General features: G+C 45.2%; 1 protein-coding gene across 1 annotated transcript in view; it reads right to left on the bottom strand.

Moving 5' to 3' along the window:
• MYO1D (myosin ID) overlaps positions 1 to 21,576 on the bottom strand; it is a 360,182-nt gene extending 338,606 nt beyond the window's left edge. Inside the window, 1 exon segment of the mRNA NM_001075838.2 lies at positions 21,175 to 21,576. Coding sequence (NP_001069306.1) covers positions 21,175 to 21,269 — 95 coding nt within the window. The 5' untranslated portion in view covers positions 21,270 to 21,576.
• Between the last annotated feature and the right edge of the window lie 3,016 nt (positions 21,577 to 24,592).

Genomic DNA, 24,592 nt, shown 5'->3' with positions numbered 1-24,592 from the left:
CCCCACTCACTGCAACTAGAGAAAGCCCATGTACAGAGACAAAGAGCCAGCAGAGCCAAAAATAAATAAAAGTAAAAAGTAAAAGTAAAATTTTTAAATGGAAAATTAATTTTAATTAATTTAAAATTATTTTAATTAAAATTTAATTTAAAAATGAACGTTTTAAATTAATTTAAAAAATTAATTTAAAAATTAAAAGTAAAAATTAAAACTATCTAACCCAGTGCCTGATGTCCCAATTATCAGCTTCCTTTCCATATTCCCTGTTATGGCAGTCAGTCCTGTGTCCGTAACTACACTGTATTTAAAGCAGTGCTCTCTATAGGAAGCCTCCAAACCTGTCAGACTAGTCCTCTCATTGTCCCTGAACACCACACGCCCTTCACAGGGGCACCTCTGCATGGAATGTCCCCTCTCCACTCTTACTCCATGCATACCTAAGTCTTACGCTCCGACTCCTAGTCCCATCCCATACCTCTATAAAGGCCTTCCTGAAGCTCACAGAAACATCCCCCAGTCTGAAATGTATAGACTATTAACACCAAAGGTCTGGTACACACTACCGAGTTCTGACAGCATATGTGTAAGTCCAATTTGTTGGTAAGTCCAACAAAGTTAGCCTAGGTACCAGGCTAATACAATCGGCTATATAGTACTGTACTGTAATAGGTCTGTAATACTTTTTACCCAAGTGATACATAAAAACAAACACAAGAAATAAACATATTAACTCTTACAGCATGGTACTTTGAAAATACAGTAGTACAATACAACAGCTGGCATACGGGAACATGTTTGCATCTTTGACAGTCTGCAACTTGAAGGTTCATATGTAGGGGATTTACTGTGTTTATTATATACTACTGTATGGGGGTCATCTACTTTTTATGTCAATGCCCTTTTTACCTAATGACATCACTAATGTTTCTTGTAGGGAGCTATATACAGTCTTCAGTATACACAGTCTCTGTAGTATATACATTCTCTAGCCAAGAGTTTTTTAAAAACACCTGCTGATTGGTATAAGAGGGCAATCTCCTTTGATCTGTAATAACTGAAGGCATAAACATCATTTAGTAAATCCAACTATTACTTTAAAATACATATACAGATGGGCTTCTCTCATAGTTCAGTTGGTAAAGAATCTGCCTGCAGTGCAGGAGACCCGGGTTCAATTCCTGAGTTGGGAAGATCCCCTGAAGAAGGAAATGGCAACCCACTCCAGTATTCTTACCTGGAGAATCCCATGGATGGAGGAACCTGGCAGGCTACAGTCCATGGGGTCGCAAGAGTTGGACACGACTTAGCGACTAAACCACCACCACCACCACCATAGAGACACCCAGAATCTTAGCATTTGGGGCTTCAGAGGCCATGTAGACCATGCACAACATCCCTTTACAACGGCCTCAATGAGTGACCTTCCAAACTCTGTCTCAATGAATCCGCACAACCAGAGGCTCACTATATTCCTTTCAAGCCGTGTGATGTCTAGGTATCAGTTACTTTAATCAAAAAAAGAAAGCAATCTCAAAGTTGTAACCAAGAGTTGCAGGTCCCTTCTTTCTTCCTTAACAGCTTGAGAATAACCTGATGCACTGCCGCCCATGCACAGGAGCTTCACACAGTTACATTCTCCTAGGTAACCACAACACAACCATCAGGCTCAGGAAATTAAGACCTGATACATTTACCCACAACAAATCCTCAAACTCCATTCAAATTCCACCAAGCGGCTCAATAATATCCTTGACAGCAAAAGAATCTGGTTCAGCATCATGCTTTACCTTTAGTTGCTATATCATTCTAGAATAGTTCCTTGGGCTTTCCTTGATTTTTAGGAATGTGACATTTTTAAAGATTATAACTATTCGGTCCTTTGACTTTCCCAGATGTTTCCTCTGATTAGACCCAGGGCATGCATCTTTAGCAGGAATGTCTCAGATGATGTGATGCTCTGTTCTGACTGCATCTGTTCCTATGGCATGCGATCTGACTCACAGCATTACTGATGCAGTCCTTTCTGCTCACGTATTAGGTGGTGCCTACCAGGCTTCTCCACTGCAACAGTGCAAGGAGATCCAACCAGTCCATTCTGAAGGAGATCAGCCCTGGGATTTCTTTGGAAGGAATGATGCTAAAGTTGAAACTCCAGTACTTTGGCCACCTCATGCGAAGAGTTGACTCATTGGAAAAGACTCTGATGCTGGGAGGGATTGGGGCCAGGAGGAGAAGGGGACGACAGAAGATGAGATGGCTGGACGGCATCACTGACTCGATGGACGTGAGTCTGAGTGAACTCCAGGAGTTGGTGATGGACAGGGAGGCCTGGCGTGCTGCGATTCATGGGGTAGCAAAGAGTCGGACACAACTGAGCGACTGAACTGAACTGAATGATATTTTGTAGGGAGATGCTGAGATACTAGAATGAGATACTTAGATCTCATTCCTCATAAAATTTCAAGTTACTAGCTTATTAGTTTATGTAAGTATGGACTCAGGGTTTCCCAGGTGGCTTGGTGGTAAAGAATTCACCTACCAATGCAGGAGACATGGGTTCAAGCCCTGGTCCAGGAAGATCCCTTGGAGAAGGAAATGGCAACCCACCCCAGTATTCTTGCCTGGACAATTCCATGGACAGAGAAGCCTGGTGGGCTACAGTCCATGGGGTTGTAGAGAGTTGGACATGACTGAGGACACACGGGGTATGGGTAGGGGGGAGTATGGACTTGTGCCTTCTCATTTCAAGTGGATGCTCAGGCTGACCCAGATTTAGCCAGAGGGAGCTCCTTCAACCTGGTTTTCGTATCTTTATATTGTCCATCATTCTCTGAGGACTTCTTTCATTTCTGACACAGCAAGAAATGCTGTGCCAGGCTGTGCCCCAGGCTGTGCCCCAGGCTCATCTTGCTTTTTATTTTTGTTTGTTTTAAATCAGGAAGGGATGCCACTTACCTCTCCCTTTACAAAAATAAAATTATACCATCTATGTCATTAAATATATCATATATCGTGGCATACGTTTGAGCCAATACATATATACAGCCATATTCCTTTAGCTTGATCTGTAATATTCCAGAGTGTGGATAGGCAGAAGCTCCTGTGCCCAGGATGCTTCCTGATCTCAGCCTGGCTGTTCACCTGCGTCCTTTATAATCGACTGGTAAACAGAGGTCAATTGTTCTCTGGCTTCTGTGGGCCACTCCAGCAAATCTGAAGAAGGGGTCGTAGGAACCTCCAATACACACAACTGGTTGATCTGAAGCACAAGTGACGACCTGGACTTGCTGTCTGAGGAGGGGGGCAGTCTTGTGCGACTGAGCCCTTAGCCTGGAGAATATGTAGATAATAGCAGAATGGTGCATGTTAAATTTGTCAGATTCCCAGCTGGTGTCCACTGAGAACTGGAGAACTGCTTGGTCATGCTGGAGAACACACCAAAGTTATCATATTCCCTGTCATTTCATTTTTAAATCAATTTTTATTGGAGTATAGCTGATTTACAATGTTGTGTTAGTTTCTCCTGTACAGCAAAGTAACTCAGTTTTATACATATATATATACATAGTAACTCAGTTTTATATATATACACATATATCCACTCTTTTAAAGATTCTTTTCCTGTATAGATCATTAGAGACTACTGAGTAGAATTCCCTGTGCTATATACAGTAGGTTCTTCTTAGTGATCTACTTTATATAGAATAATGTGTATATGTTAATCCCCGTCTCCCAGCTTATCCCTCCGCCTTCATTTCCTCCTTGGTGACCATAAGTTTGTTTTCTACATCTGTGACGATTTCTGTTCTGCAAACAAGTTGACTTGCATCACTTTTTTTTTAAGATTCCACATATTAGTGATGCATTTGTCTTTGTCTGACTTTCTTCACTCAGTATGACCATCTCTAGGTCCAGCCATGTCACTGCAAATGGCATTATTTCATTCCTTTTTATGGCTGAGTAACATTTCATTGTATATATGTGCCACATCTTTTTCATTCACCCATCAATCGATGGATATTAGGTTGCTTCCATGTCTCCTTCAGTTACTTTAAAATGACAGTTTCATTTACCCTCATCACACTAGGCATTCGTTTCTGAATTAACATCATTCTGTCTACACACTTTTATAGTGTACAGAGGAGATTCTCTTGGTTGCCTATTCAATGATTGTATTCTCCTCCTAAAAGAAGCATTCCTCCCTAAAAGAAGCAGATTTTGTCCTATCTCATCCCTTCCACATAACCATGCACACTCTCTAAATCAATCATGATAACCTCATTCCTCAGAACCAGTGATGGATTTAGTAATTTGCATGTGAGCAAATGCAGACCAATGAAACACAAGGAAGTCTCGGAGGGACTTCCTAAGTAAGCAGCAAAGACAAGCAGATGGTCCCCTCTTCTTCCTTTGGAGAGTACTGAGTCTGGATGAGAGGCACAGAATTGCTGTAACTATCTTCAACCAGCATGAGGACAAGACCAGCGCTCGGACAAGGCTGAGACCACCTCAGACCAGAGGAGCCAGAGCCCTTAAGGACTAGCCAGAGCTCCTTTTATCACTGACTTCTGATTGTGTGAGATGACATATTTCCTTTTGGTGGAAGCTGCTCTGATCAGGGTTTCTTTTAGCAGCAGCCAACAGCATTTTACCTGATACAGAGCAGTGAGAACTACACAGCCCTCCAGGGGAGACAAGATGAGCCAGAGTAGCACTTTCAAGTCCCTTTTTTTCCCTTCCATAGAGCCCAGGTGGATACTGATGCATAATAAGGCTCATAAAACCCTCATCTTTGGCATTCCTAAAATGTTATTTTGTATTTATATCATTGCCCTTCAGTAAAAGAACTAGCAATTTACTGCATATTTAGGTAGCTAACTTCTTCATTGTTGTAACCTGCTTAGATCTTTTTAAGTAAGTCTGTTTCAAGTGGGGAAAGAAAAAGCAAGTTAAAGCACTGCTACTTGATTGCAAAACACCAGAGAGTAAAGAAGAGAGAAACAAAAGAACAAATACAGAGCTAGGACATCAGAGATTTTTGCTCCAGGAATAACAGTGCTACTAGACTATTGGAGAATCTTGGGGGAAGAAATCACATAATTTTTTATGTGACTTATGTGAGTCACATGTGTTTCTAACTTCATGTATCTGTAACATCAGTAAGAGAACCTCCAGGTTCCCTTCAGGCATTAAAATTCTACACCCTAGAGATTTCATCAGGGAAATGGCTCAAAATTCCCTTCTTCTCTTGCCTGAAGCATAAAATCAGAAAAAGCAGCTCCCAAAAGTCAGCTGTAGTCTATTAGTCATTAGTGAGATTGATTTCAAATCCACAGCACTGCTTTCGAGCTCCTATTCCAAGAAACAGCTCCGCTATATCCCACAAATCAAGATGGAACTGTATATGTGTTTACTATTGCTGAAGGCAAAGCATAGAAAGTAATTGCCAACTCCGCAATCCATTCACCAATTTGACAAAAATAAACATTCATAACAGCCACCAGACCTGGGGAGTTTTGGCAGCTGAACCCAGAGACTTAAAAGCCTGCTAACAATCTGAAGTGACTGCAGGATGTGGGAAGCCCTTCAGGATTTCCCAGTGCCCTTCAAGTCTGAGCCCTTCATTCCCAAGGCCCTTTACAAAGTGTAGTCCTGACCTTCATTGTTACCTGGCCCTACTCTGTCCAGAGACTCCAGCCTTACTAAATTCCCTTCAGCTTCACCACGGGTCCATGTGTCTGTCAATGTCTCATACTCTGCTCTCGTGATTCATTCTGCCTGGCCTAAACCACCCTTCCCTCTCTGATTTCCCTTCCCTCTCTGATACCCCACACCTGCCTCCCCTCACCCACCCCCTACCCCAGATTCCTCTTCCTTCTGATTCCACTTAAAGTCAACTTCCTCATGAAATGCCTTCTCTGTGGCATGAACACACACCACTGCTGCTTCCCCTGGAAAGGAAGTCTGCCCTTTCCTTCAGAGCGCTTATTACTACCTGTAATTATTCTTTTGTTTACCAGTTTTGTATGTCTCTGCGGCTGGTAACCCAGGTGGCTCAGTGGTAAAGAATCCGCCTGCAATGTGGGAGACGTGGGTTTGATCCCTGAGTCAGGAGGATCCCCTGGAGGAGGAAATGGCAACCCGCTCCAGTACTCTTGCCTGGGGAAAAACCCCATGGAGAGAGGAGGCTGGCGGGCTACAGCCCATGGGGTCACAAAGCATCAGACACGACTGAGTACACACACACCACACACTGGACCATGAGGGAAATCCCCGTCATATTTTCAGTAACAAGCTAAGGACATGGAAAAATGCTGAAGACACTATAAGAGAAAAACTGTTGACAAAAGATTATCTTGTTTAAACAGGAAGATACCAAATTTTAAAATATATACATTTACATATGCATAAAACAATATAAGGACATATATCAAGGTATTAACAAGGATGGTATGGTTATACTTTTTTCGGGTATGGCGAATCTGGTGACAGAAAGAAATAACATATATACTATTTCTAAATATGCTAAATTTCTAAGTATGCTAAAAGTAGACAATCACAAAGCTAAGAGCAAAAGAAAATGTACAGATGAAGAGTAAAACAGGACTACCAAATAATTAAATTGATTCAGTAATCACAACGGAGCTAAGAACACTGATTATTTGGAAAAGGTTTGATACATTTGTTAACATACCAGTCAGTTCACATCCCACATAACATCAACAGAACACAACTGTGGATGCAAAACCAGTAGCCTGAGATTGCAGTCCATAACCCGGCTGCACTTGAGAATCACCTGGGTATGAATGAAGCTGAAAAAATCCACGTCTCCAGGAGGCAGAGTCTTGGGAATCTGGATATTTTAAGAGCTAGGAAATTCTGAAACAAAGCTGAACTGGAGAATTACCAAGCCAGGATAATGAAGTTAAAGAACAGGTTTCTTTTCAGTAAAGCTTTCAGATAAACCAGGAACCTAGGAGGCAGAGATTCAAATGATAACAGATTCTGCCAATAGCTACCACCTCCTGCAAATCAACAATCAATCATAAAGTGCACACAGTGTGGAAAAACCCAGGCAGCATGGTTAACCACACACAAACACCAAGGACGGGGGTAAGTCTTGGAGTAGCAGCTTGTCTACGACTCAGAACTCAGTCTTGACGTCACACATCAAAGCAATTAAAAAAAAAAAAAATCTGAGCAGAGAAGATACACAGACATCTCAAAACTTGTGCTCCACAACTGAAACACCCAAGACCGCCCCTCACTCTTCATTAGAATTTAGTTAACTTCTCTCTTTCCCCTTCCATGGGCTAGTCCCAGGGCGGATCAGATTTGTGGATTAAGAGGGGACAGAGAATTCACAGGGAAGGCACACTAAGGGAAGCTACAGAAACTTAACTGCATATCTAATATGTTAAATGATTCAGAACCATTGGGTGGGGAACAAAACATCACACATACCTCAATAAACCCCAGAGGTGTGAAAACAGTTATTCGTAACTATAATCATCATGATCTAAGTCCTTTAGGAAAGAACTTACATTCTTACATTTAAGGAAACAAAAATGAGAGACCATTAGACTTGAGCACCCTCGATATGTTTAGAACAATAAATAAGCCACTTATGACCTCATTTTATGAAATAACCTTCTAATGTAAGGATCATTCCCATTTTAAAACCAGACAGTAGAGGCTCAGAGAACCAAAATAAATTGTTTTTGTCATACTGTATAATAGTATAGCCATATTTAAGTTTGGATAACTGAAATATTTCCTTGGTTCATGTCATACCACAATGCCACTTTTAAAGTCATTTTGGTTGGAAATATTTCTAATTTTGTGCACGTGTGTGTATGTGTTTGCAAGGTAAACACCATCTGGAAAACAACCACTTAGAACAGTGCTTTTCAAACTGGCTTTTTAATATGATAGCATTTCTCCTCAAACAAAAAATTCCTTGGTCACACAGAGAACAACCATGTGATCCCACTGGGAAGAGGGAAAAGGGGAAGGGCATGACAGGGGAAGGAAGGAAGAGATACCAATGTATAAAATAAATAAGCAACAAGGATATATTGTACAGCATAGGGAAATATAGACATTATTTTGTAATAATTTTAAATGGAGTATAATCTATAGGAATATTGAACAGCTTTGTTGTCCACCTGAAACTACCATAATATTGTAAATCACCTATACTTCAATGAAAAAATAATTAGCTTATCAAGGAAAAAAAAATTCCTAGGACTTCCCTGGATCAGGAATCCAGTGGTTAGGAATCCACCTTCCAATGCAGGGGACTTGAGTTCGATCCCTGGCCAGGGAACTAAGATCCCACATGCTGCGGAGCAACAAAGACCTGATACAGTAAAATAAATAAATATTAAAAAAAAAAAAAACCCTGGGAACCCCAGTATGTAAATACAGAGCTGCTCTGTTTGAAGGGCGGGGGGTGGAGGCGGGCTGAAGCCCTACTCCATCCCTACTTGGCCTCCCTACCACTCCATCCCTACTACGGCGACTTCTCAGGCAGCCCCATGGCCGAGGACACCAGGGAATGCAGACTGAAAGAGCACCAATCTATGTGATCTGTGTCACTGGACTTGCTGTATAAAACCATGTCCCTTCAGTGACAGTCAACAGATGATACAAAGTTATATAAAGGCATCTTGATGCTGGTCAAAATTTAATCAACTTGCTAACACCAGATGGGCTCGATAAAGGACAGAAATGGTATGGACCTAACAAAAACAGAAGATATTAAGACGAGGTGGCAAGAATACACAGAAGAACAACTGTACAAAAAAGATCTTCACGACCCAGATAATCACGATGATGTGATCACTCACCTAGAGCCAGACATCCTGGAATGTGAAGTCAAGTGGGCCTTAGAAAGCATCACTTCGAACAAAGCTAGTGGAAGTGATGGAATTCCAGTTGAGCTATTTCAAATCCTGAAAGATGATTCTGTGAAAGTGCTGCACTCAATATGCCAGCAAATTTGGAAAACTCAGCAGTGGTCACAGCACTGGAAAAGGTCAGTTTTCACTCCAATCCCAAAGAAAGGCAATGCCAAAGAATGCTCAAACTACCGCACAATTGCACTCATCTCACATGCTAGTAAAGTAATGCTCAAAATTCTCCAAGCCAGGCTTCAGCAATAAGTGAACCGTGAACTTCCTGATGTTCAAGCTGGTTTTAGAAAAGGCAGAGGAACCAGAGATCAAATTGCCAACATCCGCTGGATCATGGAAAAAGCAAGAGAGTTCCAGAAAAACATCTACTTCTGCTTTATTGACTATGCCAAAGCCTTTGACTGTGTGGAACACAATAAACTGTGGAAAATTCTGAAAGAGATGGGAATACCAGACCACCTGACCTGCCTCTTGAGAAATCTGTATGCAGGTCAGGAAGCAACAGTTAGAACTGGACATGGAACAACAGACTGGTTCCAAATAGGAAAAGGAGTACGTCAAGGCTGTATATTGTCATCCTGCTTATTTAACTTCTATGCAGGGTACATCATGAGAAACGCTGGGCTGGAAGAAGCACAAGCTGGAATCAATATTGCCAGGAGAAATCTCAATAACCTCAGATATGCAGATGACACCACCTTACGGCAGAAAGTGAAGAGGAACTAAAAAGTCTCTTGATGAAAGTGAAAGAGGAGAGTGAAAAAGTTGGCTTAAAGCTCAACATTCAGAAAACGAAGATCAAGGCATCTGGTCCCATCACTTCATGGGAAATAGATAGGGAAACAGTGGAAACAGTGCCAGACTTTATTTTCTTGGGCTCCAAAATCACTGCAGATGGTGACTGCAGCCATGAAATTAAAAGACGCTTACTCCTTGGAAGGAAAGTTATGACCAACCTAGATAGCATATTCAAAGGCAGAGACATTACTTTGCCAACAAAGGTCCATCTAGTCAAGACTATGGTTTTTCCAGTGGTCATGTATGGATGTGAGAGTTGGACTGTGAAGAAGGCTGAGTGCCGAAGAATTGATGCTTTTGAACGGTGGTGTTGGAGAAGACTCTTGAGAGTCCCTTGGACTGCAAGGAGATCCAACCAGTCCATTCTGAAGGAGATCAGCCCTGGGATTTCTTTGGAAGGAATGATGCTAAAGCTGAAACTCCAGTACTTTGGCCACCTCATGGAAAGAGTTGACTCATTGGAAAAGACTCTGATGCTGGGAGGGATTGGGGGCAGGAGGAGAAGGGGATGACAGAGGATGAGATGGCTGGATGGCATCACTGACTCGATGGACTTGAGTCTGAGTGAACTCCGGGAGTTGGTGATGGACAGGGAGGCCTGGCGTGCTGCGATTCACGGGGTCACAAAGAGTGAGACATGACTGAGCGACTGAACTGAACTGAACACCAGATTGCACTCAAGTACGTTTCCCCTTGTTATCCAATGACAAGCTCCACATGTCTGAGTTCTACAAGCCTTAGAAAAGAGGAAAGAAAAAAAAAACCTCTACCATTTCACAAGGACCCCAGACATATTTTAGTGCCTTTTTTCTCCCCCAAGAGTAATGGTAGTTTTTATTTTTCTATCTTCTCAAAGACTGGAATTACAAGAGAAAAATCAGATTTTTAAATCTGCAAAATGCAATCAATACATGAAATATGGAAAATATATAGTTCAGGCAGGAATCAAAGATGTGAAGATATTATGCATGCATTTATTCATTCACTTATAGAAGTGAAAACATCTTGTTCTTAATGCCTGGGAATAAGCCTTCAGAGATAAAGAAGATAAAGTTACTCTCAGGACTTGCTAGAGATAGGACACAAATGTGAATTGACAGCACAGGTTGAACACAACTGAAAAAAAACCCCCTCACAGTTGTACTTACATTTAAACTGCTCTAGAGATTGGTAAATTTGAGGATTTTTTTTTAAAAGGTTTTCTTCTTAATTACAAGTAACATAGGATGGCAGATACAGACTTAACTCAACCTCATGATCAAAAGACTATTCTTACAATAAATGTTAAGTGACAGAGATGTTCATAAAAGCCCAAATGAAATAAAACTGAGTTTAGGGTGATCCAAAATAAATGTAAGTTGTTTTTTTTTTTTTAATGGAGTTTGCCTTTTTTTTTTTTAATTGACTATGACATTTTTCTCGACTTTATATTGAACACAAAGAAGCAGTTTGAGATTCCTTTGGGATCGCCCTGACCCTGCTGCGGACGATCCTCTATTGTACAACTTACTCAAAGCCGACTTTGTGGGCAGAGGGGGAGAAACTGTCTGAGTGTCTCTTGGTGTTTGCTTCATTGTTTTAGATGAAGCCATTTTTGGGGACTAACTCACTGGCTTTTAGCGCTTAAGGGATGCGGGTGTATATAAGTGGTTATTCCCCCCCCAAGTCTTAGTAATATGACTGTGGGAGATAAGTGGAGATAAGAGGAGGAATGAAAGCAAAGTTGGGTTTGTTTCCTGATGCACTTTTCCATCTATTCGAGAAGTTTGCTTGTTTTTGTTGTTGTTTTTGTTTTAATAGAAACTTGAATTGGAGAAAGCTATGCTCAGCCGTAGGCTTCCCTGATGGTTCAGGCTGTAAAGAATCCGCCCACAATGGGGGAGACCTGGGTTCAATCCCTGGGTCAGGAAGACCCCTTGGGAGTAGAGAATGGCTCTCCACTCCAGTATTCTTGCCTGGAGAACTCCATGAACAGAGGAGCCTGGTGAGCTGCAGTCCATGGGATCGCAACAAGTCAGGCACGACTGAGCTACTTACTAACACTTTTGCATACTTCACATTCTCAGCAGTAAAAATTTGTTTTATTAAAGCAAAACAGCTTTACTAGAATTAATGCTTTAGTCTCACTAAAGTGAAATCCACTTCTACATTGTGCACCTATGAGCAGAAACAGGGGGAACGAAGATGGTCTCATTGAGACTTAAAGTAACTACTCCTCAGCGAGCAGCTCTGTCCAGATCAGAAACTGGGACATCCTCAGGGTGCAGCTGAGACAAGGAGGAGATGGGGAGGTGGCAAAGTTTCAAAAAGGAACCAGTGGAGGCTCTCAAATTCCTCTTCCATAGATTAAAGTCATTTATCAGAACCCTGTCCCTTCCAAAAGTGGGCCATTCTATTTCAGCATTAAATGTTGAAAGCTATGACGAGAGTCACAGGCTGGCTCACTATGTCTCTAACCCACAATGGAATAACAAGAGTCTTTACCACACAGTCTGGGTGCTGAGTCCTAGAAGTTCTGTCATTAGGCATAAAATAAAGAAAAAAAAATTTTTTTTTCCATTTCCTCTTCTAGGCTCAAAGACTGTGTGTGTATGTGTTCAGTCACTCAGTTGTGTCTGACCCTTTGTGGCTTCAGCATACCAAGCTCCTCTATCCATGGAATTTTCCAGGCAAGAATACTGGGTTGGGTTGCCATTTCCTCCTCCAGGAGATCTTTCCAACCCAGGGATCAAACCTGCATCTCTTGCGTCTCCTGTGCTGGCAGGCAAATTCTTTACCACTGAGCTACCTGGGAAACCCAGTGGGATATTACTCAGCTGTAAAGCGGAACGAAATCGGAAGAAGATTCTTAGCCTGACTCAGTCTTTAGTTGGGAGAATTTGAGGCAGCATAGGACAGGAGTGTCAATCATGGTCGGGGGAGGAGACATTTTTGAGCAGTGGAAGCTGGTGAGTGGCACGGCCAGTGTACTGGTGCTGAGAGTGGAGGGAGGCAGAGAGGGGGCTAGGATGTGGGGGCCCAGGCAACAGGGGTGCCTCCCGATGAGACTCTTCTTCCAACAAGGGTCTGCTCACGTTCTACCTGTTCCACAGGGCACAACCTACTCCCAACCCCGTTTTTTCTTTTTCTGAATTCCCTGAGAACTCCAGTACATAATATATAAACAACTCTTGACTACACTGTCATCAGTTCTGTTTTTAAAAAATTCTGGTTCACTGGTTCCTTCTCTCTAGGAAGCCCTTAGAACAACTGTCTGTCACATTCATTTTGGTTCAATCATTTTCTACTTGATGTTGATCTATGTATAAAGGTATCTTTTACTCCCAGTTAAGCTACTCCCCCAAAGAACAATAATTTTTTTTTAAGTAGCCCCCACTGAAGTGCCCAACAAAGTGATAAGCACACAGCAAGAATTCAAGTAGTTGTCAGCTCGAAAGCCAGGTGATTATACTAAAAGTACATAAGGTCTCTAGTTAAATAAGGAAATAAGTTAGAGATTAAAAAAAAAAAAAAAAAGACTATTTAAAAGCTCATCACCCAGCTATAGTGCTTGGGGACTTCCCAATGTCACCAACATTCAGCAGGGAACAGTAAACACGAAGAATAAAATATTTTGGAACATTTATGAATAATATGAACAGCTGATCTCCTTTCTCAGAATGCTTAAAACAGTTTCCAGGAACTAAATAGTGGTAACCCTGAAGGGAGCAAGGTTATGTGTGTGATAGTCATGGAGAGAGTTGGGAAGCAGCATGGGCACTCAGTCCACAGGGCTGCATTGACAGGGGATGCAGAGGAGAGAAAGAGGACCATCTGCTGAGCATCTCCTGGTAGTATGCTATGGGTACCATGCTGGAGTGTCTGACAGGTGGTAGAACTTTATCTTCACGATACCCCTTCATCTTTACAGATGAAGAAATTGAGGCTCAGGCAGGTGAAGCAACTTGTCCAAGGCCATGGGCATAGTAGTAATGGACAGAGACAGAGTGAAAGCCCAGATCTATTTGTCTCCAATGCTTTTGCTCTCTCCACTAGGTAACCCCAACCTCTTCTAGAACACCTTTCATTCTTGCCCCCCAAATAAAGCCAAATGGTTTTGTCTTTGTGAGGAAAGAAGGTAAGAACAGCTAGCTCTTCTACAGTTACGGAGTCAGGGCAGGATTCCGAAAATGGAGTTAATGTTAGTTGAGAGGGAATTATGAACCAAGAACCATATAGGCACCTTTTACACATCACGTGATTTCACCCCAATAACCCTAAGAAAGGGAACTTGAGGTTAACATATACGAGTTAATTGAGGGAAGTTAACTTACCCTAAGGCATGATGCTAAAAAGAGGGAAAGTGAAGAGGGGATTTGAACAGGGTCCATCAGGTCTCAAAGCCTCTTTCCACTGCCCTCCAGCATGCACTCCCATTTCTTCTTCCCATAAATGCCCAAAACTAAAGTTTGGGAAATACCACCTATTAAGAGATCTGCCCAGTAATTACATAGCAGTTGAACCAAAGGGAGCCTGCATCCCACAGGAAGTAAAACTATCATCTCAACCAAGGAACTGAGTAGGCAGAGAGAGAGAGATTTGCAATGTGTATTTAAAACTGCTGCTACCCTCTGAACCCCTGTGTGAATCTAATGGACTTTTTGTTAGTGAGGTAACATGTTTGTTACCACGTCAGTGAGGCTCATCACCAAGTTACATCCCCAGTGGGGATGGAGCCACTGTGGACAGCAGATCCCACTAGATAGGCTTGACCATGGCTGGGCAATGACACATAACCCAATCCAGTTCCAGCAGCAACACAGTGATGGAGGCCAGAGAGTTATCATAAGATGAGGTCGGTCCATGAGATCCGGTCCTTTTTGCTGAGCTGGCTCAGACTCAGGTGAACATGTCAGCAAACAGCTCTCCACATCAGGATAACTCACAGCGCTGACAACTTACCCATGAGTCACTAAGCAAACACACTTCTATCTCCACCAGCTTCCCCATTTTCGTCTCCAAGTTAAGCAAAGAGCCAATCTCTTTAAAAAAGATGTTAAATCCTCGGGACCTGCGATGAAACGCACCAGTAGCAGCTTCTGAGGTCTCGATCCCACCCACATCTGGCTCTGTTTGGGAGCTAAATTCAGCAGAAGTCTCCAGGGTCAACCAATGACCCCGAATAAAAATAGTCTTGGAAATCTGTCAGGAGCAGGAAAGGAAACAAGACGGCAGGGTGATTCACTCCAAATGGCAGCTCCGAAACCCAAATTCTCATTTTTTTGTCCCAATATGAAGCCAATGTGCAAAACAGGCCCGGAGCAAACTGTCCTTTTCCGAAGGCCTCTAAAAGTGGCTGCCAAAGAATTTCACATGCAAGCCAAAAAGATTTAGTGTGCCATTCACCTCTCCTGTGACTCTAACTACAGCTACTTTGCAAGAGAGCTCTGAACCAATCACAGGTTGACCCATGCTTGGGGACCACCAGGGTTCCTGAGGTTTTGCCCCAGTAAACAAGAGGGGCCGTCTGTCTTATCTAATTTTCTGTGTGGTCAAACAGCCGCAGAAAGGGCACAGAGGCTGTGTGGCAAGTGAGAGAGAGAGAAATAGCGATCACCTCTTCATTGCCTTTCTACTAATTCTAAAACTCACTGCTCCAGCTCCTCTCCCACACACTAAGGTTGTCTTAAAATTAGTACAATATTTTGAGATTATTGTATGCTTTTTTTTTTTTAGTTAAGAATTCCACGGGCTTCAGCCAACATTTGATGGCTTAATTCACTCATTTTTTTTCTTTTCTTTTTTATTTTATGGCCGCGCCGCATGGCTTGTGGAATCTTAGTTCCCGGACCAGAGATTAAACCCAGGATCTCTCATCAGTGAAAGCGTGCAGTCCTAACTCTAACCAGGGAATTCCCAGTTCACTCATTTTAAAATGTATTGAAGGCATAGATGCTCAGTCCTAGAGCATGACAGAAAATGCAGAAGGACTAGAGGTGGGTTTGTTTCACAGCCACTCACCTGTGCTTGCCCCTTCCAAAGCCCTGTATCTAATGTGACATTCATAATGTATACTTTTTTCCTTAGAGGTGGTCCCCCCTGCCCAGCTGAATTTCAAAAGACCACACAACCTGGATCCACCTCTGGACAGGCCCTGGGGCTTTGGGGAATCTCACAATTTGGTGGGAATGAAGGCATGCAGAGAACAACAGAACATGATAAATCCTAACAGCTACCGTCAAGCGCCCACGTACCCTGGGTGCACAGGTGAGGGCGCGGTTAACCTGTGCCTCGGAGGACTGGGAAAGACTTCTCAGAACTGGTCTTGCAGAACCACTAAGAGTGTGACAGGCTGGGAATGAGGGCAGGGAGTAGGGGGAGGACACTCCAGGGACTGAGAACAGCCCAGGTCAGGGGTTCTCAACTGGGGCCAATTTTGCCCCCTCCCCCAGGGGATACTTGGTAACATCTGGAAACATGTTTGGTTGTCATCTGGGAAGGGAACGGAGCTCCTGTCACGGGGGTCGGGGGGAGGCCCGGGGGCGACCCCACGGACTCTCACCCACCAGGCTCCTCCTACCATGGAATTTTCCAGGTAAGAATACTGGAGTTGGCTACTGTTTCCTACTCCAGGGGATCTTCCCAACCCAGGGATCGAACCTGTGTCTTCTGCAGCTCCTGCACCGGCAGGCAGATTCTTTACCACTGCACCACCTAGGAAGCCCAGGTAGAGGTCAGAGATGCTGCTAACAAGTAACAACACACTGGACAGCCTACCCCACCCCCCCCCACCCCGCCCCAACAACAAAGCCTGACCCTGCTGCATTGTCAACAGCACAAAGCAGGCAGAAAGTCTGGTCTGAGTAAAGATATGAAAGACCCTGTGTTATACTAAAGGTGAGAAGTTGCCTGCAGCTTTGGTAAACACAGTGCTTCAAATCACTTCTTTCATGGAAGAGAAAAACCAGTAAGAAGAGAGGACATGTTAAATTTCTAAAGAGCCAAGACATCAGGCTGGGCAGATGCCTTATTCTCAAAACAGGAATCACCACAAAGTTAGACGCTGGAAGCCTAAGGAGGGTTTCCTGCGATATGAAAAGGACGTCTCAAAAGTCCCCAGGAACAGCCATCCACATTCCTCCTTGCTCGAGGATGGCTAAGGGGTGAATGAGAGCATGGTGAGGCCCCGATGCTCTACATGGCTTGGACAAAAAGGAACTAAAGGCTCCAGAGAGGAAGCAGCTATGAAGAAAGCAGAAAGAACATGGTGGGGATGCCGTGGATGAAACTTCAAGTGGCCATGTGGTGGGTTGGTGGGAACCAGGCCTGCCCATGAAGGCAGGACGCGCTTGTGCAGGCATCTTACTCCTTGACAGGACCCTGGAAGTGCAGTGAAGAGGCTACCACCACCACCAAAGCCGCCGACACCTCTGCCTCCACTCAAAGGAAAAGCAGGGCTTCCCTGGTGGTCCAGTGGTTAAGAATCCACCTTGCAGTGCAGGGGGACACCGGTTTGATCCCTGGTCCAGGAAGATCCCACGTGCCGTGGAGCAACTGAGCCTGTGCGCCGCAACTGCTGAGTCTGCGCTCTAGAGCCCACAAGCCACAAGTACTGAGCCCTGGTTCTGCAACTGCTGAAACCTGCACACCCTAGAGCCTGTGTTCCAAAATGAGAGAAGCCACCGCCATGAGAAGCCCGAGCACTGCAACTCAAGAGTAGCCCCCACTTGCCACAACTAGAGAAAAGCTCACGTGCAGCAACAAAGACCCAGCAAGGCAAAAATAAATTAAAAAAGGAAAAGCAAATAAGTAGAACAAATCTCCCCTAGCAAGAGACTTGTAGGAGGGAGAGAAGACAACCCTCAAGATAATAGTTTTGGGTATAAGGGTAAAAAAACACAAACTGAAACCCCTTCTCAGATACATTCAGTTCAGTTCAGTTGCTAATCCATATCACCATTTGAGTCTTGCCTCCTCCAGACCCACATGCACAGACACATGCCTACATTGATTTTTTTAAATGATAATAGTCAGGGGAAAGTGACATCAATTGTATAGATGTCTAAAATAGAGCATTTACCCAAGAAGAAAAAGAAAGCTGGACTAGTATCAAAATAAGATCATTCTAAATGGACAATGTCACAAAAGCTTCAAAAAAAAAATGTTGTCACAATGGGTGCTACTGTCAGAAAAATTAAAATTCGGTTTGGATGACACAGACCCCTGATACAACTGTAGCTGTAAGTATGTAAATGCACATCACAGGCCATAAATGAAGCAAAAGGGCCTTGAAAAAAGCCAGACAGACAGCAAAGGACAGGACATTCCAAACAGAAGAGGAAAAGCTGCAGCCTGGGCAAGGCAGGAATGATGGAGTGTGTGCACACATATCCACTGAGAGATGAAATACACTCAAATTTCACCTCTCTACAGCCATAAATATACACTTAGGACGGACCAACTAGGCGTCCCTGGTGGCCCAATGGCAAAGACCCCATCTGCAATGCAGGAGACTCGGCTTCGATCCCTGGGTTGGCAAGATCCCCTGGAGAAGGAAATGGCAACCCACTCCAGTATTCTTGCCTGGAGAATCCCATGGACAGAGGAGCCTGGAGGGCTACAGTCCACGGGGTTGCAGAAGAGTCAGGCATGACTAGCAACTAAACAAGGAACCAACCGCCTGTATTTTGGGAGATGAAAACATTACATGGCATATTAGCACCTGGCTGTACAGTGCATTTCCGGTCACATTCTTCAGAGGGAAACAGAGCATAAGCCCAGGAGTCCACACAGCTAAACACTGGAATAGCCTGGAGGGACATCAGGGTGGTAGGAAATCCAATCAGAAGGAGGCCTGCTTTCCACCTGGATAATCAGGATTTACAGCTGGGGAGGAGGCGAGGGTTTGACTACCCTTTAAGGACTCCTGGGAACCAGTCCTCCCAACTTGTAAGTAAATCATCAACAATCACTGAACCTGTGCGCTGAGAAATTGCAGCCAATCCTCAGAGTGGTCGAGTACACACACAAGTGAGAAACATATAACACCTGCATGTTGACTGACCCAGTGACTGGGAATAAGGTAGACCTAGAAACCTAGGCATTAGCCAAGGTCATGCTAATCAGAGCTGATTCCACCCACAACTCCCCAACACCTACTCCTTTGCTCCAGACAGCTCAATTCACTATCATCCAAAGATCAAGCGTGGGCATGCTCAGTCGCTCATTCATGTCCAACTCTTTGCGACCCCATGGACTGTAGCCCGCCAGGCTCCTCTGTCCATGGAATTCTCCAGGCAAGAATACTGGAGTACGTTGCCATTTCCTTCTGCAGGGGATCTTCCTGATTCAGGAATCGAACCCACATCTCCTGCATTGACAGGCAGATTCTTTACTGCTGAGCCACAAGGGAGGCCCCATCACCCAAACAAAATCAGCTTTTAAACCTCACTCCTCTGCTGGCCACTTTATCCATCTGGAATGTTCTCCACCTACACCAATCTGATGCATCCTCTGCAACTCCTCTCAACCCCTCCTCTCCTCCTCTGGAAGGTGTTTCTGAGCCAGCCTAAGGCATCTCTCCCTCTGCTGAACTCCCAGAACAATTAGGTTGTCCAATTACTTGGCAAAGAACTATCTCCACTCTACAAAGCTTTAACTCATCTGTTGTTTTCTTGACCTATTATTTAAATGAATAGAAATTTTCACTTTGCTCCCTATCTTTATTAATACATCACATTGTTGAAAGGTAAGGACACACGTGGTAATTCTTTGGACCCTCCCATCTTACCTCCTGGAGCAGTGTTCCTCAATCTTCTTGGCACCAGGAATGGGTTTTGTGGGAGACAATTTTCCCTTGGGCCGGGGAAGGGCGGGGGTGGGCGGGGCGGGGGTGGGGGGGGAGGGTGGGCGGTGTTGGTGGTAGGGATGGTAGTTTCAGGATGATTTAAATGCATTACATTTATTGTGCACTTTACTTTTATTATCATGGTGTCAGATCATCAGGCATTACATCCCAGAGTTTGGGGACCTCTGTCCTAGAGTATCCTGCATAATACAGAATTAGATTGCAAAGTTCTAAGTTCTCTTCTGAGCTAAGTTATGCTCACGTTAACAATCTTTCTTAACAGTCAAGTCTAACAAGGCTTTGCAACCAACGATATGTGAAAGCAAAAAAAAAAAAAAAAAGTTAATTCAGAAGAATCTTGGAGATCATTACTTCACAAATTAGGAAACTCAGACATGCAGACTGGCTCAAAGTCCTTTGCAGTGGTGGGTGAACACCGGTTTGGGTCCCTGCTCCTTACTATGGCACATAATGAAGCCTGGCTAAGAGCAGATGATGACTATGGGGACTGCAATTTTGAAGATTAAAAAAGTTTTAAAAATTCTTCAAGTTAACACCGGAATTTATATTGAGAAGTGGGATTAGTTGAGCATCCTAACCTAGATTAAGGTTTTCACAAACTTAGCACAGCACAGCATGGAGTGATATTCAAATCGTACAAGAAATGGTATCAGGACTTTCAGGAAACACAAACACATACACACACTCTCTCCCCTAAAAACTCAGTTTTGAAACTCCATTTACTGTAATTTTTTTTTAAGTCAAACTACTTTAAAGCTCTGCTTACATATATTACTCTCTCAGGAGTGTAATAATCACACGTAAAAGCCTTTCTAAAACAAATTCGCCCTGGAAGCCCATTCCAGGGCGTTGAGTTGTGACTACATTCTCAAGGATGTTAGTAACACAAGGGCTCCATCCACAACTCCTTGAGGAAAAAAAAAAAAAAAACTGAAACCATGAATGCCTTGTCAAATTCAGACAGTTTATCTTGGCACTGGCAAGCAGAGCAGTCTCTTCGATGTCTGGAAACGTGTCTAATTACGTTTTTAGAGAGTAACTAAAAAATAGCCAGCGTCCCGGAACAGACGGCTCAGGGATCACTCCATAGCATCCTGAATGACGTGATGGAACCACGCCAGGAAAAGATAAATAAATAAAGGAGAAGACGAAAGCGAAAAAGAACCAAGTGTGAAACCACGATGAGACCCCCAGTCTCTCTGCAAAACAACCCTCCAGTCTTCCCAGGGGCTTGAGGCCGCCAGGACTCTCCCGAAAGTTTTTATTTCCCTTTACTTTTGTTTCCATTAGGTCACCCGGCCCGCCCACAGCATTCACCTGGGGGCTGTGCACCAGCCTGCCCGGCCCCAAGCGCAACCTCCAGCTCGGCACACCCCCGATACCCACTCTTCCGTCCGGACGGCACCCAAGGACACCCCTTACTCTGGAACGCGCAGCCCCGGAGCTCGGCACGCCCCTTCCACTCGGATGCGACCGCACCCCGGTATGCAACCAGCGAGCTTAGCGGACCCCGGACACCCCCCGCTGCACCCCGAATCCGGCCACACGTCAAGGGCGCCCCCTCTAGGCGCAGGCTCGCGGCACTGCGCACGGCCGCTCTGCCGCCCTCACCTGAGCCGGAGGTTGGCCATGAACTCGGGCATGGAGACGGTGTCCATCAGCACGAAGTCCGCCTTCCCGAACTCCAGGCTCTCCTGCTCCGCCATGGTGCCGGCGCACGGGCTCAGGTGGGCGCGGACGGACTCAGGTGGGCGCGCTCGGACGGCGCGGGGGGCCGGTCCCCGGGGCGTGCGGCGAGCTCGGGCGGGGCCGGGGCGGGGCGCGGGGAAGGGGGCTCCGTGGCCACTCGGAGGGATCTGGACCGGACGGAGGCCGCCCCGCGGCTCCTCGGCGCGCTCTGGGCCGGCGCGGCACACCCGGCAGTTTCCGCTTCTCCCGCGGCGGCGGCCCGGCGCTGTGGGGGGACGGGACAACGAGACGGAGACGGCGGCGGCTGGTCCCGCCTCTGGCCTTGGTCTGGCCCCCGCCCCGCGACCGGCCCGCCCCGCTCCGCCCCGTCCTGTCCCCGCCTCCCGGCCTCCCCGCCTCCCCGCCCCGCCAGCCGAGGAGCCGCCCCTGCCGGGGCGCAGGCCGCCGCCTCCTCACCTGGGCGGCGCGCACGCGCGGGGCAGCCGGCGGGGGCGCGCCCCGGGCCCGGGCCCCGGCGGCTGGGCGGCAGCGCCCTCTGGGGACGGTCGCTGGGCACTCAGCGGGGCGGTGCTGAGGAGTGCGGACGTAGGAGGTGGGTGGAATCAAGTTTCCAGGATTGCTGCCTCCCGCCCGGGGCTTGATTCAGTTCAGTCACTCAGTCGGGTCCGACTCTCTGCGACCCAAAGGACTGCAGCAAGCCAGGCTTCCCTGCCCATCACCAACTCCCGGAGTTTACGCAAACTCACGTCCATTGAGTCGGCGATGCCCTCCATCCATCTCATCCTCTGTCGTCCCCTTCTCCTCCCGCCTTCAATCTTTCCCAGGGGCTTGGTAGATGCCAACAAAGTTAACAAAAGTAGCTCGTGGAGCTTCTCACGAGGATGATTCATGATGATTCTGACACTCGGCTGCGACGTTCTCTCCTGATCTGCTCACATCCTCTCCATCCTTCAAATGATGGTTCACGCTCAGACTGAAATAGTAATAGTAATTAGCTTGTTGAGGGGATCAAAAGTGCTCAGAGTTTTTCTGAGGGACTTAGAGAAGTTAGTAACTTGCCACAGGCTGCTTAAGTAGTGGGGAAGCTGCAATTTCATCCAGGTCATTTGACTTATGAGCCCCAGCGTTTAGCCACCTGGCAGATTGCTTTCCTTCTCCATTTCCTTCTCGGTGTTCCCTGATCCATTTTTCTCTTCCACCTACCTAAGAATGGCTTTCCACTTGACTCAGCGGTAAAGTGCTAGCCTGAGCGGTAGCGTGGCTCAGTCTCCACCTGCCAATGCAGGAGATCTGGGTTTGATCCCAGGGTCGGGAAGATCCCCTGCAGAAGGCAATGGCAACCCACTCCAGTATTCTTGCCTGGAAAATCCCATGGACAGAGGAGCCTGGCAGGCTATAGTCCATGGGGTTGCAAAGAGTCAGACATGACTAGCAACTAAACAAAACAATGACAACTAAGCTTGTCATCAAGTATTACCTTATATTGTTGTTTTTCATCTATCTATGTATCTTCTCCCTGAGATTGTTGTAGGCTTCTTGAGCATGGGATGGTGTCTTAAATTTTTCCATCTCCCCCTTGGCACCCACCAAGGAGCTGTTGTACTGCCTTGCACACATACTTATGAAATGCACAGTGATCCAGTGGGATAGAATGTGTTTTAAGTGGTCTCCAATTTATAGGTGCATTGATCCTGGAAAATTCTTTTGGAACCCAGACTGCATTTTCTCAGTGAAAATCTATCATAAATGGTTTCTAAGGCAGCTGCACTGCTTCGGTCCTGTGTTTCTGTTAGGACCATCTACAGTAAGTCCCCTACATTCAAACCTTCAAGTTGTGAACTTTCATAGATCTCCAAGTGTGTTCCATCAGTGTCAGGCATAAGTGAAATTGCAGCTTGCCCTCCATCTCCTATTGCTGACTATCCTTCAGCTCTACCATCTCCCACCTCTTCTCCCACCTCCAGTCAGTAACTCTTCTTGTGCATTCACTCAATGCCAGCCCCTGTATGCTGACTGTTCTGATGTACTACTGTACTTTTCAAGGTACTGTACTATAAGATTTAAAATGTTTTATTTTTTGTCTTTGTTTTTTGTGTATTATTTTTGTGACAGGTATTATAAACCTATTACACTACAGTACTATATAGCCAATTGTGTTAGTTGGGTCCCTAGGCTAACTTGGTTGAACTTACAAGTTGGACTTACAAACACACTCTCAGAATGGAACATGTTTGTATGTAGGGAACTTACTGTATTTCAAAGCCTCCTAGCAAATCTGCTGCTGCTGCTGCTAAGTCACTTCAGTCGTGTCCGACTCTTAGCGACCCCATGGACTGCAGCCCACCAGGCTGCTCCATCCATGGGATTTTCCAGGCAAGAGTACTGGAGTGAGGTGCCATTGCCTTCTCCGCCTAGCAAATCTAGTAGCCTCCAAAGACCTGGCTGGACTCCAACACTATGGCTGAATGTGAAATGAGTAAACCAGACCTAAGGACCCTGCCTCACTGTCTGCTTCAGTTGCCAAGAAATCACCCTGGCCAAGAGACAGAAGTGGACAGCTTGATCACCTCCCAAGGGAGCATATCTGCCATCAGAAAGTCACCCCAGTCTCAGTCACAGACAGAGCCTAGTCGCAGTCTGAGTACCATAAGTAGCTCCCCATCTTCAGAAGGCACCTCCCTGGATCTCAGTGTCCTCATTAATGGAGTAGGACCTCTGGGCTAGGTACTTTCCAAGGTAGGACTGGCCTTTGCTTGAGTCATTTTTGTGGGTGAGTTAGTAGCTAAGCAGGTGATTGCAGAAAGTATGATACATTCTTAAAATGTTTTCACTGGTACATTTTAACATAAAATAGAATTTTTTTTAAAAAAAGAGGAAGAAATCCCAAATTCTGTGCAATTGGGAGCAACTCTTGCCTGGAAAATCCCATGGACGGAGGAGCCTGGTGGGCTTCAGTCCATGGGGTCGCTAGAGTCAGACACGACTGAGCGACTTCACTTTCACTTTTCACTTTCACACATCAGAGAAGGAAATGGCAACCCACTCCAGTGTTCTTGCCTGGAGAATCCCAGGGACGGGGGAGCCTGGTGGGCTGCCGTCTATGGGGTCGCATAGAGTCGGACACGACTGAAGCGACTTAGCAGCAGCAGCAGCAGCAGCAGGGACTCATTAGAAATGATCACTGCAAAATGAATGGCTGTGTTTTCCCTGAACCCTGGCATTGTTAGAGCAAAAGTGGTTAGATCTATGGGAGGATATAGCTGTGGTTTTCAAAAGGCCAAGGCAAGGAACTGCTGTATCTATCCGTGTCTTATACAGGAGCTGAATGTATAAAACATAC

Source organism: Bos taurus, chromosome 19, assembly GCF_002263795.3.
Source record: "Bos taurus isolate L1 Dominette 01449 registration number 42190680 breed Hereford chromosome 19, ARS-UCD2.0, whole genome shotgun sequence".
Classification (NCBI taxonomy): domain Eukaryota; kingdom Metazoa; phylum Chordata; class Mammalia; order Artiodactyla; family Bovidae; genus Bos; species Bos taurus.
This window is presented reverse-complemented; position numbering and strand designations above follow the sequence as displayed.